This window comes from Scardinius erythrophthalmus, assembly GCF_964197995.2.
Source record: "Scardinius erythrophthalmus genome assembly, chromosome: 3".
Taxonomy (NCBI): domain Eukaryota; kingdom Metazoa; phylum Chordata; class Actinopteri; order Cypriniformes; family Leuciscidae; genus Scardinius; species Scardinius erythrophthalmus.
Window position 1 is genome coordinate 1,892,907 of NC_138223.1, and position 19,054 is coordinate 1,911,960.

The 19,054-nt window shown below is 39.3% G+C and overlaps 1 protein-coding gene across 1 annotated transcript in view; it reads right to left on the bottom strand.

The window, feature by feature from the left end:
• The window catches only part of LOC308688899 (neural cell adhesion molecule 2), a gene marked incomplete at its 5' end in the record, with an annotated part of 126,430 nt that overhangs the window by 41,893 nt on the left and 65,483 nt on the right, over positions 1-19,054 (bottom strand). The window contains 4 exons of the mRNA XM_081362336.1: positions 1,737-1,924; positions 3,943-4,093; positions 9,883-10,028; positions 18,352-18,521. Of these exons, the coding sequence (XP_081218462.1) occupies positions 1,737-1,924; positions 3,943-4,093; positions 9,883-10,028; positions 18,352-18,521 (655 nt within the window). The remainder of the gene's footprint in view (positions 1-1,736; positions 1,925-3,942; positions 4,094-9,882; positions 10,029-18,351; positions 18,522-19,054) is intronic.

Sequence of the window (19,054 nt, forward strand, 5' to 3'; positions counted from 1 at the left end):
TGTAAAACATACTCCAATAATCTTTTTGCAAGCAGCAATTATCGGTCAGAGTGAGCTAACAACGACATGCACATATTTTGGTGTCAATGGGACAAAGCATAGCAGAGATACAGCATCACATTCAGTTTGGCATCAAATTCATTGATGCGTTAAACGAAAACAGTTTTGTCTATCAACACGAAATCTATAACTATTTTCCGGCATGGTCTGAAGATGATCTGAGTCTAACTTGATGCTAGGAGGAGCTTGAAAATGTAGGAATCTAGTAGAAGATCTAGTAGAATGAATCTATCAAGATCAGTTTCATTACAATAGGCAAAATTAAACAAAAGCTATTAGCATTTTATGATTTCTTTTATCATTTTTGACCACAAGGTGGCGCTGCCCCAAAACGTTTGTGCACCTACAAGGCATCATGCCAAAGACACATGCCAATTTTTGTAATGATACGCCAATGCGTTCATAAAATACAGCATTTTACGTCAAAATTCGAAATGGCCACTGCCCAAAATGTCCTATATGGGAAAATTGGGTGTGGGATTTGGGATTGAGTTAGAGACTCCAAAATTGCTGTGGTTAATGTTCAGACTGTCTTCTATCCATCTGCCAAATTTCATAACTTTCCCACAAGTGGTTCTATGGGCTGTCATAGACTCAAGAGCAGAAGAAGAAGAAAACTAAGAGATCCACCTTCGGTGCTCAGGTATTAAAGATACAATATGTAAAATGTTTGTATCAAAATATCCAAAAACCACTTGCACAGTGTTATATATTTCTTTCAATTATGTACTTACATTATTCTAAACGTTTCCGAGAATTCATAAATTCAGAGAAATTCACAATTTTAAAGAATGGCTCGTCCATGTTCACTTGTCGCCTGTCAATGACGTAATATCCGCGTTATCCCTGGTTTCCGCTCGTACTGCCATAGTAACCATGGCGACAGACGTGGACAACTGCGTTACGTCTAGCGGCGTGCTCACGCTGTTGTTGTTTCGTTCAAACATTATGGACCATGGTAAGCAGACTTTAGGACAAAAGGAGAACTAAAACGAGGATCAATATCAGCGTGACGTTTTCGAGATGCCGAGAGCTAGCGTCCGCGGCTAACTTCCACTTTACGGAGACGCCGCTCTTGCATGGGCTTTATTAGACAGGAGAGCAAATGTACATAAAACGAATCAATGTTATCATATGTTAAGCTCAACATGATGAAATGTTAGAATATGATCAGTATGTTATCCTAATGTTGATCTCGCTCACTGCTAGTCTCATACAGACAAACTAACACATAGAATAACATTATAACTTTAACACACTCAAATGCAGTTTAGTGTGATAGTGTAGAGCAAGTGAAACAGCGCTGCGTTCCCTCATAAGTTTCATTCGTCTAATAAACTGCCCTGTGTGAGTATTAATTCAGCTCTTGTGTGTAAGTTAGTTCAGTAGAATGAAATGTCCTCATTCCTTTATATCCGCAGGACTCGCGTGTGGCGCTGAGATCTGTCTCTCATTAGCACTCAGCTCTGCTTCATTCCACAGTCATGTTAAAAACATCAATGTATTCACTCATCCATAAACTTATTAGATCCATCAGCTTGACGGCAAGTTCCATAATTCCGCTTATGCGTCATCAACCTACGCTTTTGTTATTGTAAGAGGTTAGCGAACCCCTAGCGGCGAAAATACAAACACATATTGTAGCTTTAAAGTGCATGAGTGTGATGTAACTGAACCTCCAGAAGCGATCGTCCCTCTGCCGTGTGAATGCGTATGTTGCTGGTCCCTTGACTGGAGATGGTAAAGCGGTCTCGTCTCCACAGCATCGTGGCTGGAGGATTGGACCTCACGTCACAGCTGATGTTCACCGGGTTTCCCTCCCATGAGTAGAAGATGGTCTGATTAGTCTGGAACTTCGGTGCATCTGGAAAAAGAGAAACAGAGATTCAATACTGGCAGGTTTTTAGACTCTCCAGCTGATCAATAAAACACTATTTCAGTTTTTCTACTTCAAAATGTCACATTTAATTCAATGTTACATGCTGTTTCTTTGTACTTGTACGTGATATTTACAAGCAATTTCTGAGTGATTGGTTTTCAGGCTTTTTTTCGGTGTAGATTGGACCAGCTAGAAACCAACAATTAGAAGCTTGTTTTGAAAGTAAAAATAAAGACTCACTCAAATGTCGTCCATCAGGGCTTTAACACAAGCATAACATGTCAAGCATTGTGTCACGAAATGAAAAGTATAATATACATATATACATGTATATTATATACTAATTCAAAATATTAATATATTAATATATTAATATATTAATAAAATGTATCTCTATGATTAACTATTACCAAAAGTAAAACGATAAAAAAACAAAGTTCATATAAGTGAAATAAAATAAAATAAAATAAAATATAAAAACCTTAATCATTCACATTTCTCAAATCATTTAGAATAATTTGATGGACTAAAATGACTAAAACTGAAATAAAAATGAAAAAAAGCTGTATAGACATTTAAAAAAAACAAAGACTAATAAAAATGACGAAAACACACAACTAAATTACTAAAACAAATAAATATTAATTAATAAAATTATTAATAAAATAAAACAAATAAAAGAAAAAAATGAAAAATCTTAAAACTAATTAAAAAATAAATAAAATAAGTAATAAAAAGGTAAATATAAAAATAAAAATTCAAAATATTAATACAAATATATAATATAAAAATTAAAATTCGAAATATTAATACAAATATATTAATTAGTTAATTAATATAAAAGATTTTGTAATTATACGAAATATTAATAACAATGAATAAAATAACACTGGCCTGAACATGCAACGCTGTCCCTTGAATTTCTTTCCATGTATTTTAGTGCACTTGGGAATGCTGATGTGAACCGTGTGAAACAGCCTTTAAAGAAGAGTAATATTGATTGCAACAAAGAAAGACTTTACAGTCTCACTCCATTACGTCAGATGCGTTTGCGGTAAACAGATGCAAGTCATAAAGATGAAATGCATTTTCCACAGACCTAAAACTGATCCAGTGTTTCAGTTTAAGCGCTGAGGGTGTCCGCATTCATTCAGCGTTATTCCTGTTTAACGCCGACTAGAAGGTTTCCATTAGAGAGATTGATGCTGGGCTCACTGTCCCATCTAAGGAGCCGCGCAGAGAAGAGCGGCGGTACTAAATAAATGAGTTCATTAGCAGCCCGGTAACGGTTGGCTAGCTCCTGCCATGCTCATTCAGAACGTCTTTTTTCACCCGTTGGCCGTGAACCTCCACGCTAAGCATATGACATGACGACGCATCGCGGCGCGGTGATATCAAGGTCAGCGCCTCGCATTCAGGGCCTTTCATTAGCATCTCACTGCGTTTCTCCAATTGTGACAGATGCTGTTTCACAGTGGCATTAATGTGCAATGTTAGCCTAATGCACGAAACAGGGACAAATGAATTTGAAGCAATAAAAACAGATATCTACAAAGGTCACGCTTGACAACGAGTGACCCCAAGGTTTGGCATTTCATGAGACGGACCTGGAAATTAATACGAATATGAGGAATTAATTACTCGGGAACAATTCCTTCCGTAATTAGCCCCACTGAGGGCCGTTTCTCCTTTTGTGTAGGATACTCAGAATCATTCATTTCAAGTGGGGTAAAATAATGAATTAAGCGAGGAAAGGCTACAAAGTTGCTTCTCTAGTATTTTTTTATGAAGTTGGTGCAACTTTGGCTCAATAGTCACTTTTTTGTGTTGCTATGTGGTTGCTAGGATGTTGTACAGTAGGTGTTTGCTATGAAATACTTCTAGTGATGATTGACACCAAAGCATGTATTTTGTATTCTGAAACGCACATATAGAGAAGCTTGCACAAACATCTCTGCATAAAAACAACAATGCTTGGTGAAAAAGTTTTTTGTGCATCTTACACTCGATATCCAAGAACATGCTCTTCTGATGACCTCCGATCCTGCTGAGAGCTTCACAGTCGAACCGACCCCAGTCTGAGAGTCGGACGCCGCTGATGGTCAACATGGATTTCCCGTGCCGTCCACGCACTTCCACACGGCCGTCCTGACTCTAAACCAACACGAACAAATCAATCCACATTAGTGAAACTTATCCATTTTTTACAATTTTAGTTTAGTTTTAGCAATTTAGTTGTGTGTTTTTGCCATTTTGCCATTTACATTTATGCATTTGGCAGACACTTTTATCCAAAGCAACTTGCATTGCATTTCAAGGAACACATTTACATTCTTATCAGTTCTTGCTTTCCCTGGGAATCGAACCCATGACCTTGGCGTTGCAAGCGCCAGCGCTCTACTGTTAGAGCTACGGGAAAGCTATAATTATCAGATAAAAAATAATAATGCACTGAGTATGATTAACAGGGATTAACGTGATATAAAGATAAGGAATTAACAAAAGTTTTATTAAGCAGAATGGGGAACAATTCTATATTTTAGTGGTAAAATAATGATTGAAATAGTGATGTGAATGTTTGATTTTATTTCTATTTTTGAAAGGAAAAAAAAGGTATACGATGTTATAGTTAAGATGGTACATGCTATGTGACTGTAAACTGAAGGATGAATTCAGCAGAGGGCTTAGATTGATTATTATGGGTCTTAATTATATTTTTGTTTAGTTTTAGTATTGACAACCATTGTGTTTTGAACGGTAGTGAAAATAATGGATTACCATCCACCTTTGTTTATTATAAAATGAATTGGAAATTATAGTAAAAAAAAAAAAAAAAAAAATAGTGCATACAGTATATCCTGGTATTTATGATTATAGACAATGTCTGTATTTAGGATCTGAGTAGTGACTGCGGGTCTAGTCCATGCTAGGAATACAGCAACAGTGCTTGATTATTTAGCCCGGCTTCCAGAGAATAAATACATACTTGTTTTGTAATCCGTTAAGTTGATGATAAAACCAAATTAGCTAAGATGTAAATGGCCACTCAGAAGGTGAGAATATGTGAAAGTGACAGAAATTTCTGGTGTTAATGTGGGTTTGAAAGTAGATCAGTGTTTAATATGAGGATATTACAGTTTTCGTCTGAGAAAGAGCAAGAGATAAAAACCAGGTTAAAAGATTGAAGTCTTAAAGGAATCCTTTTAAAGGAAAGAGCTATAATAATAATTTTTATAAGTGAATTGATGAATACAGGTTGATGTAAAATTCATGACTGGTAGATAAAGTCTGAGCTTAGAAGTTTTTGAAAATGTATGCGTACCAGTCCTGAATGCCTCAGAGTCTCTCTCATTCAATGTCAGCTAAAAGCTGTTATCTGAGCTCTGTTTTAGGGCCCTTTTTAATCTTTATTTATTCCTGCTGGGGCAACTCTAGATATTGAAGTCCCCCTGTGGTGAAAATCAAGTTTTTAATGTAGTTTATGTGTCTATGTGGTGTTTTTAATATGCTTCAAGACAAACCAAGTGCAAATTTATATGTCAACATAATTGCTGAGTATTTCCTCCTTAAAACTGCAGTGAACCAAAGACAGTCTCAAAAACACGCTTTGAAATCGCTGGTGTTTCTGACGTCACAAACTACCTTGTAACCAATCAGATCAACGTGTGATCGTCAACCAGTGGATCTCTGAGCTGAGTGAGTGAGTGGAGGCGGGGCTCATTTGCATATTCATATATCCACGCATACTAAATGAGGCAAGGGTGTCGAGTTATATTCAAGCTAATTTGAGGCATGAATATTTTTTTTTCAAGGATGTCATTTTGGTGATCAAATATGAGTTTTAAGGGGGACTTTAAGTATCAATAAACATGGTCAAAGTTATGCTGGGAGACGCGCTACAAATAATGTTCGGTGTAGCGAAAAACTGCAGACCTGCAACCCTGAACTATGGGTGATTCATAGGGTCAAATAGTCAAATATAACTGTTAATGTGTTATTGTCATGTTAACTCGCCCTAAATTCAACACAAGAGAGATGTTATTCACACACAGTATGAGTTGCAGTCTGAACATGTGTTTCCGACCCCTTTTTATTGACAGGATATAATCGGCCCTGATTATTATCTGTTTTTAAACAATCGGAGGATAGTGAACATAATTGCTTTTGCCCGATTATTGGTCGATACATCGGTGCGTCCCTAGTTTTAGTTTAAGTGAACTGGAATAACCCTGACAGAATCATATCAGAAATCAGAGGAAAACAGCGAACTAATATTGAGTTGGTCAGCTGTAATGTGTACAGCTGTAATGTGGTCACACTATCTGTGCTTGCGGTGAGATAGGGGACTGTGAATATAAGGGGATTCGATGGAGCTCGTCCCCCAACGCCCACTTTAATGATCAGTGTTCTTCGCCTTCCCTGAAAAATCGATATGTGTCCACCCTCCGCTTGATGCCTCGGAGTCTAGAGCGCAGCACATGACAGTCCTGGAGCGAATGTGCGTTTTATTTGACAGGGGCCGTTATTGTACGCTAGCAGAACCGAGACCCGAAGGCTTCCCCTCCATCACACTAATGCATGAGATTCATTTCTACACGGACAGCGAGAGCTGACGCACATGCTCCTGGTGTTTCCACGCCTGGAGAACATGATGAAAACACAATCACATGCTCACATTTACTGCAAAATCTATGAGTGGAGATTGCCTGTGCTAGAGTGTTGTTTGCAGTTGCTATGCAGTTGCTAGGGTGTTATGAGTGAACTTCATTGTGTTGCTATGTGGTTGCTAGGGTGTTTGTGGTATAAGGTTTCTGCGGTGTAATGAGAGGGTTTTGATACATTGCTAGTTTCTAAGATGTGGTTCAGTAGGTGTTGCTATGAGCACTACTACTAGTGACTTAGTAAACACCACAGTATGTATTTCAACCATAATAAATCTTTAATACACATATATACTCAACCAATGATGCCCGTGAACACAAGCACATGAATATAAACTACAGAAGCTCTGCCTGCTTGAAAACAACAATGCATCGTGAAAAACCACCTTTCCGACTGAATGATTCTAATAAACAACTAATAAAAGCAGTTGCCAGAACCATATTTCTCATTCTGTGGTGTCATGACCTCCAAATACTAATTATTTTGGAGAGCTGGCCTGTAAGCAGATCCAAGAAACTGATCAGTGAGTAAAAACCGCAGACTCTCTCTCTCTCTCTGTCTCTCTCTCTCTGTGTGTGTGTGTGTGTGTGTGTGTGTGTGTGTGTGTGTGTGTGTGTGTGTGTGTGTCTAACACCATCTCGCCTTGGGCAGATGCTTCCTAACTGTTTGATATGCGACTGAAGTCTCAGTGAGATACGACAACCACAGCACACAGAGAACAGAGCAGAGGACGACAGAGGAGATAGATAGATAGACAGACAGATAGATAGATAGATAGATAGACAGACAGACAGACAGACAGACAGATAGATAGATAGATAGACAGACAGACAGACAGACAGACAGACAGACAGACAGACAGACAGATAGACAGACAGACAGACAGACAGACAGACAGACAGATAGAGACAGACAGACAGACAGACAGACAGACAGAGATAGATAGATAGATAGATAGATAGATAGATAGATAGATAGATAGATAGATAGATAGACCAACAGAGAGACAGACAGAGACAGACAGACAGACAGACAGACAGACAGACAGACAGAGATAGATAGATAGATAGATAGATAGATAGATAGATAGATAGATAGATAGATAGATAGATAGATAGATAGATAGATAGATAGATAGATAGATAGATAGATAGATAGATAGATAGATAGATAGATAGATAGATACTCTGTATGCTCTGAAGGCCAAACTGTTGCACACTGGATTCTATACTGAATAGAATTCAGTCTAGTTTTCTGGACAGACAGACAGATACAGTGTGTGTACAGTGTGTGTTCATCAGCAGACAGACAGACAGATAGAGTGTGTGTACAGTGTGTGTCCGTCAGCGGACAGACAGATAGAGTGTGTGTACAGTGTGTGTCCGTCAGCGGACAGACAGATAGAGTGTGTGTACAGTGTGTCAGCAGCTTCTGAACAGGATGTTGTTCTGTTGGAGGGAAACGAGTGGAAGCGGGAGGCGTGGCTGACACACACTCAGCTGAACACCCGTGATTATCTGCACACACACTCGGCTGAACACCCGTGATTATCTCCACACACTCTCGACTGAACACTCGTGATTATCTCCACAACGCTGAACACTTTGAGGAGCTGTCATCTACCTGAGTCCTGTAATGATGAAATCATCAGAAATATGACCTGTGCTAATGATTATAAACAGGAGGAGCTTCATGATCACTGTCACCTCCACTGAGCAGCGACTCCAGAACTGAGATTTAAAGAGACAGGGAATTCTGAAACGCTTTCCCGAAGACAGAACTTTATGGAGCCAGAACAGTCTCATTAATAATTCACGCAAAAAAACATGATGCACACATGCCTTGCCAATTTCACATGCACAAAAAAAAATAAAAAAAAATTCACGTGCGCAAAAAAAAAATTTTTTTATAAAACACAGTTCACAAGTGCAAAACACAATTCGTAGATATAACTGTGCACAAACACTTTCGAAAGTTTAAAATTCACAAGTTTATCCTTGAATGTGAAAGTGCAAATCGTCATTTGCGAGTGAATCACCTTGGATTTGTATAAAACTCGTACAATTTAAACATTGGAAGGTTTTTGGAAGGCTTCTGACCAAGGCTCTATCTCAATACTAGTTTTACTAGATCTTAGTGCTGCGTTTGATACTATAGATCACACAATACTGTTAGATCGACTACAAAATTATACTGGTGTTCAAGGACAAGCATTAAGCTGGTTCAGATCATACTTATCTGACCGCTACCATTTTGTCTATTTAAATGGAGAAAAATCGATCATAACTCCAGTAAACTATGGAGTGCCGCAGGGATCTGTGTTAGGCCCTCTATTATTCTCAATATATATGATGCCACTTGGAAACATGGAATTAGTTTCCATTGTTATGCTGATGACACTCAACTATATATTTCATCACGGCCGGATGAAAACGCTAAATTATCCAAACTGACAGAGTGTGTTAAAGATATAAAAGATTGGATGAAGCGTAATTTTCTTTTATTAAATCCAGACAAGACAGAGGTACTACTTATCGGTTCAAAAAACCGCCCACAAAACCTCTCACAATACAACTTTAACCTAGTAGGATGACCTGTTACTTTATCCTCTACAGTAAAAGACCTGGGTGTTATACTAGACTGCAACCTGTCTTTTGAAAATCATATTTCATATGTTACAAGAACAGCCTTTTTCCACCTTAGAAACATTGCTAAGCTACGTAACATGCTATCAGTTTCTGCTGCAGAAAAGTTAGTTCATGCATTCATGACCTCGAGACTAGATTACTGTAATGCTTTATTAGCTGGTTGTCCTGCATCCTCAATAAACAAGCTACAGTTAGTCCAAAATGCCACCGTGAGAGTTCTTACTAGTTTAAGAAAATATGATCATATAACACCGATTTTATCATCACTACATTGGTTACCTATAAAGTCCTGTATTAACTACAAGGTATTGCTACTGACTTATAAAGCCCTAAACGGCTTAGCTCCAGTCTATTTAACGGATCTTCTATCGCCCTATAATCCATCGCGCTCTTTAAGATCACTAAATTCGAGGCTTTTGGTCATACCTAGGATATCCAGATCCACCAAAGGAGGGAGAGCATTTTCACATTAATATATATTTTTTGTGCACGTGAATTTGGTTTCATACATGTGAAATTGGCTACGCATGTGTGCATTGTGTTTTTTACGTGAATTATCAATGAGACAGATCTGCTTTCATTGAGCTTCAAGGTTTGTGTGTGTGTGTGTGTGTGTGTGTGTGTGTTCTTCACCTTATCTCCGTCTGTGAAGGTCTGTCCATCACTGGCTCTCCTCCAGGAGATCTCGGGCAACGGTTCTCCTTCAGCCGTACAGGAGATCATCGCAGCGCTTCCCTCCACAGCCGTCACGTTCCTCAGCTGAGTGATGTGAGGCTGGACTGAACACACACACACACACACACACACACACACACACACACACACACACACACACACACACACACACACACACACACACACACACACACACACACACACACACACACACAGACAGAAGGAAGTTTCAGCGAACAGCAGACGTCACTGCTCTCCCAGTTTATTTTAGACAGTAATTGTTCTGAATTACAGCACATCTTAATTTGCACTAAACACAATGTTTAGAGTGACAGAGGACATCACACTTACAGCCTTAAACTGATTCTCCTTCTCATTTAGAAAATAAAGAAGAGAACAAAATAAGAATCATACATGAAGAAAATATTGTTGTTTTTTTGCATTGTGAGATTATTTTCAGCACAACTAAGCATGCAATAAATACATTGACAGTGAATACACTGACATTCATATATATACATACATATCAACTTTTATGCTTAATCCATTTGACAGCACTAATATACATATACGAATTAATCATTTTTTACTATTCATTTTTTTCACGTCTCCTTTTTTCTAGTTCGGTAGAAACTAAATTTGTTCCTACTGTAAATGTATCTGTGCCTGTCTACTACTGTCATTTTAATTTTGAAATTCAGTGAAGAATTACTGTATTAATGCAAATCTCACATTAATCTTTGAATAATGACAATTAAAAAAAAAACTGAACATAAAACAGATATTTGATGGCACAAATGTTCTTAATGTCGCACCATCTAGCTACTGGAGTGCCTCAGGGCTCAGTGCTGGGACCGCTTCTCTTCTCTATCTACATGTCATGACTAGTGTCTGTCATTCAGAAACATGGTTTATCCCATCACTGTTATCATCTAGCTACTGGAGTGCCTCAGGGCTCAGTGCTGGGACCGCTTCTCTTCTCCATCTACATGTCATCACTAGGATCCGTCATTCAGAAACATGGTTTCTCCCATCACTGTTATCATCTAGCTACTGGAGTGCCTCAGGGCTCAGTGCTGGGACCGCTTCTCTTCTCCATCTACATGTCATCACTAGTGTCTGTCATTCAGAAACATGGTTTATCCCATCACTGTTATCATCTAGCTACTGGAGTGCCTCAGGGCTCAGTGCTGGGACCGCTTCTCTTCTCCATCTACATGTCATCACTAGTGTCTGTCATTCAGAAACATGGTTTATCCCATCACTGTTATCATCTAGCTACTGGAGTGCCTCAGGGCTCAGTGCTGGGACCGCTTCTCTTCTCCATCTACATGTCATCACTAGGATCCGTCATTCAGAAACATGGTTTCTCCCATCACTGTTATCATCTAGCTACTGGAGTGCCTCAGGGCTCAGTGCTGGGACCGCTTCTCTTCTCCATCTACATGTCATGACTAGTGTCTGTCATTCAGAAACATGGTTTATCCCATCACTGTTATCATCTAGCTACTGGAGTGCCTCAAGGCTCAGTGCTGGGACCGCTTCTCTTCTCCATCTACATGTCATCACTAGTGTCTGTCATTCAGAAACATGGTTTATCCCATCACTGTTATCATCTAGCTACTGGAGTGCCTCAGGGCTCAGTGCTGGGACCGCTTCTCTTCTCTATCTACATGTCATGACTAGTGTCTGTCATTCAGAAACATGGTTTCTCCCATCACTGTTATCATCTAGCTACTGGAGTGCCTCAGGGCTCAATGCTGGGACCGCTTCTCTTCTCCATCTACATGTCATCACTAGGATCTGTTATTCAGAAACATGGTTTATCCCATCACTGCTATCATCTAGCTACTGGAGTGCCTCAGGGCTCAATGCTGGGACCGCTTCTCTTCTCCATCTACATGTCATCAATAGGATCTGTTATTCAGAAACATGGTTTATCCCATCACTGTTATCATCTAGCTACTGGAGTGCCTCAGGGCTCAATGCTGGGACCGCTTCTCTTCTCCATCTACATGTCATCACTAGGATCTGTTATTCAGAAACATGGTTTATCCCATCACTGTGATCATCTAGCTACTGGAGTGCCTCAGGGCTCAGTGCTGGGACCGCTTCTCTTCTCCATCTACATGTCATCACTAGATCTGTCATTCAGAAACATGGTTTATCCCATCACTGTTATCATCTAGCTACTGGAGTGCCTCAGGGCTCAATGCTGGGACCGCTTCTCTTCTCCATCTACATGTCATCACTAGGATCTGTTATTCAGAAACATGGTTTATCCCATCACTGTTATCATCTAGCTACTGGAGTGCCTCAGGGCTCAGTGCTGGGACCGCTTCTCTTCTCCATCTACATGTCATCACTAGATCTGTCATTCAGAAACATGGTTTCTCCCTGCTGACGACACACAACTCTACCTCTCATTCCAACCAGAGGATCTGACGGCTCAAATCTCAGCCTGCCTAACAGTCATTTACAGCCTGGGTCACACCGAGCCGACAATCGACTGTCGGGCAACATTGGGCCGTTTCTGAGCGTCGGCCGACATAGTTTTTCCGCTGTGTTCCGCACCGTTGCACCGTCGTGAAAGAGGGACCTCTGATTGGCTGCTCAGTTTAGTGAACGACTCAGTGCACGAGAATAATAGCAAAACAGTGAGCAAAGGACCAAGACCTTCAACTCAACCTTGCGCAGACATTACTGCTCGTGGTCTTAGCCAACCCAACACTTCACCACAACTTCTCCATTCAGCTGTAGGTTCGTCATCCATAACTCCATCACGGTCAGTCAGGAATGAGATTGATGATCAATTGAACTTCACAGACTACATTGCTAGAACTGCCCAGTTCTGCTGATTTGCCTTATACAACATTAGCAGGATCGGGCCCTTCCTATAGGAGCTACACAACTCAAGTTCAAGCGCTTGTTCTTTCCAGACTGGACTATTGTAATGCTCTCTCCTTCCAGCATCAGTCAGACCTCTGCAACTGATCCAGACGCTGCAGCGAGAGAGTCTTTATCGAGCCGAAGAGACGCGCAAGTCACTCCTCTTACTACAAAATTGCACTGGTTGCCAGTTGCCGTTCGCATCCAATTCAAGGCACTGATCCATTAATACTAACACTTTCTTTTCTCTTCTCTTCTACTCTATATCGGTTTAAAAAAAAACATAATAATAATAAAAAATACATATACTGCATTAGACTAAACTGGGAAGGGTCACAGCACTTACATATTATTGTCCTATTGTGAGTTTCACTGCTTCTATTGTTCTCCTCATTTGTAAGACGCTTTTGATAGAAGCATCTGCTAAATTATTTAGTGTTAAATGTTAAACCTTGAAAGTCACTTTGGATAGAAGCGTCTGCCACACGTGTAAATGTTATGATCACAGAAATTATTTATAATAATAAACAATTTTTCTTTTTGGGTGAAATGTGACCTGGAGATTCTTCATCCGTATAAAAATACTTCTCATGGAACATTTATTTCCTCTGAATGTCTTTCCTGTAAGTGCTTGTTCTGCTGGTGCGATGTTCACTTCAGTGACGGCTTGTTTATGCTGAACTCACGATAAACCCTGTTAGAAGTAGTGTGTGTGTGTGTGTGTGTGTGTGTGTGTGTGTGTGTGCGACAGTGAGTGTGTGTGTGTGTGTGAGACAGTGTGTGTGTGTGTGTGTGTGTGTGTGGGTGCGTGCGACAGTGGGTGTGTGAGACAGTGAGTGTGTGTGTGTGTGTGTGAGACGGTGTGTGTGTGTGTGTGTGTGACAGTGTGTGACAGTGTGTGTGTGTGTGTCCTGTAGATAAGCTGCTCTATGTGTCTTCCTCAGGTTTCCCCTAAACAGCGCAGGAATCGAGGGCAAACATCCCCACCGTGAGTTTCATGTATAACAGCCGCTCCTGCGCTGGAGAGAATCACACACAGCGCCGCTGAATAAATCTGTGCTGGAATGAATGAAACGCAACAGAAACAGCTCTTCACACTGAGGGCCTTTGAACAACGTCTGCACAGATCAAGAGTTATTTGTAGCGGGAGACACAGCCGAAACACCCAGAGGCTGTGAAGAGAGAGTTTGAGATACACACACACACACACACACACACACACACACACACGCACACACGCACGCACAAGCACACACATGCACACACGCAAACACACACACACACACACACACACAAGCACGCACGCGCACACACGCAAACACACGCACACACACACACACACACACACACACACACACACACACACACACACACACACACACACACACACACACACACACACACACACACACACACATACACACACACGCGCATACATACACAAGCACACATGCAAACACACACTCACACACACATGAAAAGACACACACATACACACACACATACACACACACACACACACACACACACACACACACACACACACACACACACACACACACACACACACACACACACACACACACATACTGTGGAAACACTTCAGGAAGTGTCAATGTTGTATTGCTGATGAAAACTCTCCAAAAGTGGCAACAAGATCCAGCACCATTTCAGTGGATAACAGTTGATTTCACTCGAAACAAAACAATACTTTTACATTTTAAAAATGGTTATTTCTAAAATGTGGGTAATACTGCATGCATGAATAAAACCTGTATAAAATATGCTGTAGAATGGTCTTCTTTCAAAATAAAACACATATTGTGTAAAAGTGACTGTGTAGTGTATTTTAGAAAATTAATAAAGTTAATCTGGAAATATTAACCCATGCATGAGGTGAAAAATAAGCTGGTATTCCTGTAAAAATTAACTAGCATAAATGAACACATTATCCCAGTTAACAAAAGGTTAAGAGTTATGAAAACTGTTGAATGTTCTCTGAATGTTGAATTATTATTATTTTTGTCCTTATTTGACCCATTGCTTGCAAAACAACCTAAATCTGGTCATGTTCTACTCAGAGAGCACTTTCCATATGTTGTGATGAATTATGTATTTTCCGCAGCACTCAATCTCTCTATTGCTCAGAAAAATGAATATCTGTGAAACTCTGTTCAGTGTCTGTAAACTGTGAACTGATGCTCTTCTCAACACGGACACGGCCTACAGACGACACACACACGACACACTGTAAACACACACGAGGTCAGCAGAAAACACTCGTGTTGCGTTAAAAGCTTCACGAAACCCGTTCTTATCTTTGTCTTTGAGAAGAGCAGAAGTCAGGGTTAAACTAGACGTTTTCTTGTGAACTCTACTCACTCCACACTTGACTTGGTTTCAATTTCAATATACAGTCAATAGAAGAGCTAGAAATATAATTAAAAATAATCATATTTAAATATGAACAAAAAATATTCGGGGTCTGAAAACTAACTTTTGACAATTAATGATAAATAAACACTAATAAACATAAAAAACATTTATTTATCCAATTAAATAAACTGATATATTTATATTTCACATAATATTATATTTATTAATTATAAACTATATCGTATAATTTAATATATTTTAATATTTATAATCTGTATTGCTGAATTTCTGTCAACAAATGTCAATATTTGCTTTATCTATATTTTTATTTTCTCAGTTATTGATGATCAGAGTGTTCCCTAAATATTTAAAAATAAATATGTATAAATATTTCAATATTCATAAACTGTATTGATGAATTTCTGTCAACAGATGGTCAATATTTGCTTTATCTATTTTTTTTATTTTCTCAATTATTGATGATCAGAGTGTTCCCTAAATATTTAGAAATATGTCAAAATAAATATGCATAAATATTTCAATATTCATTGATGAATTTCTGTCAACAGATGGTCAATATTTGCTTTATCTATATTTTTATTTTCTCAATTATTGATGATCAGAGTGTTCCCTAAATATTTAGAAATATGGAAAAATAAATATGTATAAATATTTTAATATTCATTGATGAATTTCTGTCAACAGATGGTCAATATTTGCTTTATCTATATTTTGATATTGATATTACACAGTGTGTGACGTCTGTTTCAGTTTAGATGGTTTGTTTTCTCTGTCGTCTGTCTCCCTCGCGAGTGAATGTCAAGCTCTACAAACGTTACAAAGTCACAACTGTGTTGGCGCTCCACGTTCGGCACAACAAAACTCCCACCCAATAAGAGCACAATATAAATGTGCTCTCCGAAGAACGAGCGTCTCCGGCTCTTGGATCTTGATGGAGGAGAATAAATCTCCATACATTTCCATGCAAAACACTGGAGGTCCAATCAAAATAATCAGTTTCTGAATATGCACAGCAGCTTCAGGAAAAGATGAATTGAATCTGGATCCTATAAAAGAACCTGCTGGAGTTCCTCCACGATAATTGAACAGTCTTTCATTTCTCTGTTTGAAATGGCGGTGCGTTTACTGCGCTGCCGGCCTCATGTTTGTGGCGAATTGCTTCAGTTTCTTCAAGAGAGTTTGAGTGGAAAGCAACTGAATGGAAAAAGAAAAGAAGACTCTGCCTCGAGTAAAGACTTCCTCTGTCACAATAGGCGCAGATCCATTACAGATTTGCGCAAAACATTTGCGATTTTTTCTAAATGTGAAAAAAAACTATTACAGCGGATGTAGACGGATGGCGACGGATGTTAGTAGGTTTACGTATATCCCAGCCGCCGCACTAGCCGTTATTATTAATGGAAGGAGACGTATGTGTGTTATCCAGCATTAATGGTGAGGAAAGACTCTTATACTGTGAGCGGCTCATATGAGGAGTTTCTGGGTGTTTCTCCCTCATTTCTGCTTCGAGGTCTTGATTGTGGCATTTATTTGAGGTTTAGAATCCATTATTCCTGTAATTCTTTTGTCTTTTATGAGTTTAATAAAGAACTCTGTCTCGTATTCTGTCCAAACACACCGCGTCATCTACATCAGGTGACTGTAAATGCGCAAAACCTGTTTACATTGCAGTTTTGCGAAATATTTTTTTTTTCAAAATTTGCCTGAAAATCTCCCCTTGCGAGTGTAAAAACTCTTTTTGCGATAAATGGGAGTTTTTGCGAAATTAGGGGCATTTCCATTACAGATTTACGCAAAACTTTTGAGATTTTTTTCTTAATATCAATAAAAAAAACTATTGCGAAATGACAGTGTTTCCATTAACCGATGTTATGCGACTAAAACGTAATTTTTTCCTCTCGCGATAAGTCATTACAAAAATCATGGCAACGGATGTTGGTAGGTTTATATATATCGCAGCCACTACACTAGACATTATTATTATTAATGGAAGGAGACGTAGGTCACTCCTCTCATCACAAAACAGTTTTGCGAAATATTCCTTTTTCGAACTGCCTGAAAAGCACCTCATGCGAGCGTAAAAACTTTTTTGCGATAAATGGGAGTTTTTGCAAAATTGACGCGTTTCCATTGGGCGTATTTTCAATTCGCGCAATTTGAAGGATAATGGACCCTTAACGGGTAACATTTTCGTTTGAAAGCGCGTCTTTTTCTCTCCGTTTTGTCCTTCCGTCGACACTGAGACTGCGTTTTTATTAATGAAAACAAACCTTTTTGAAAAGCTCTCCAAAATGGATGAATTTGAAAACGCCTTTAAAAACGATGACGTAAGTTTAGTCATGTGACGCATATTGTACCAAAAGATATTCATGTCTATACTGGTATTGTGCCTGTTATGTGCTGTTCACTTTCACACTGTTGCTAAAATATGTTACTTTGCTCACTCTTCACATCACAGTCACATCGCATTTGCTGTCCTGCGGTAAAACATGAGAGTAGTCGCCATCGACGTTTTACACCAAACATATAATGGTGAGTGATCGCATCAGTGAATACTGAGATCTTTTGCTTAATAAAATTATCCTGTCAGAAGAATTGCGCAATAACTTTATTATTTATTTTTTTCCATCTGTATCATCTCTGTAATCTTCTGTGAGGTTTTACGCATGGTAAGGAAGTTTCTCATCCACATTGAAATGTCGGAAAACGCCTGAAAACGCCACTGTGGACGGAGAGTGTTTTTAAACGAAACCACCGTTTTCAAATGTATCCGGATTAATCAACCCAATCTCTCGGCAATTCGTACGTATTTTACGAGGTGGCTAATTCTTACGAATTCATACAACCTTACTCGTACGAATTTGTACGATTTTTGCTAAACTGTACATATTTTACGAGTTGCCCAATTCGTATGAATATGTACGAATGACCTACCCCTGACCCCGCCCCAAAACCTAACCGTCACTGGGGTTCAGACAAATCATACAAATTCGTACGAGTAAGGTCGTACGAATTTGTACGAATTAGCCACCTTTTACTAATTCGTACGAATTGGTTGTGAGATAGTGTTGATTAATGTAGATGTAGCCTGAGAGAACACAACAAAAAAACACTAATCAATGAAGATGAATATTCCCTCACCGAACACTTTGAGGATCAGCTGACTCTCCGAGCTCCCGGCCTTGTTTGTGGCGCGACAGATGTACGGTCCTCCGTCCCCTTGACCGATGTTTTTAACGGTCAGCGTGCTTTTGCCCCCATCCATAGTGCTCAACACATACTGCTCCGAACGCTCGATCACGTGACCCTTCCTGAGGAGAGAAAACATCGGTTGATTAGATGATTAACTGTAGCTGAAATAACAACAGATATGAAATCGGACCTATTCTGCCCTTTTACAAAGTCTTGATGTTGTTTTAGCCTCTACTAGAACTTGAATGTTGATTATTTTCCTCATATTCTCCATTGTTGCGGCTCCTCTCTTCCCAGTCTGTCAGTAACGCTCTGTTTACTTCCTGTCTCTATGAAGCCCCTCCTTCTGAAAAGCACACTGTGCTCTGATTGGTCGGCTGGATCTGTGTGTTGTGATTGGTCGAGTGCTTCGAGTGTGTTTGGGAAATGTCCCGCCCCTTTCCATAACTGCCAGTTTAACACACTACTAACTAACTCAACCAGGCCCCGCCCCTTTATTCTGCGCATTAATTATTTAAATTATTAATATTGTGACGTGTTCGTTCCCAGGAGAAACTCAAGAATACAATGGAGGCGTTTCAGGGAGTTCAGAAGCAACTTTACACACTAAAGACAGATGATAAAAGAATAAAAGGTCCTCTTTAAATTGATT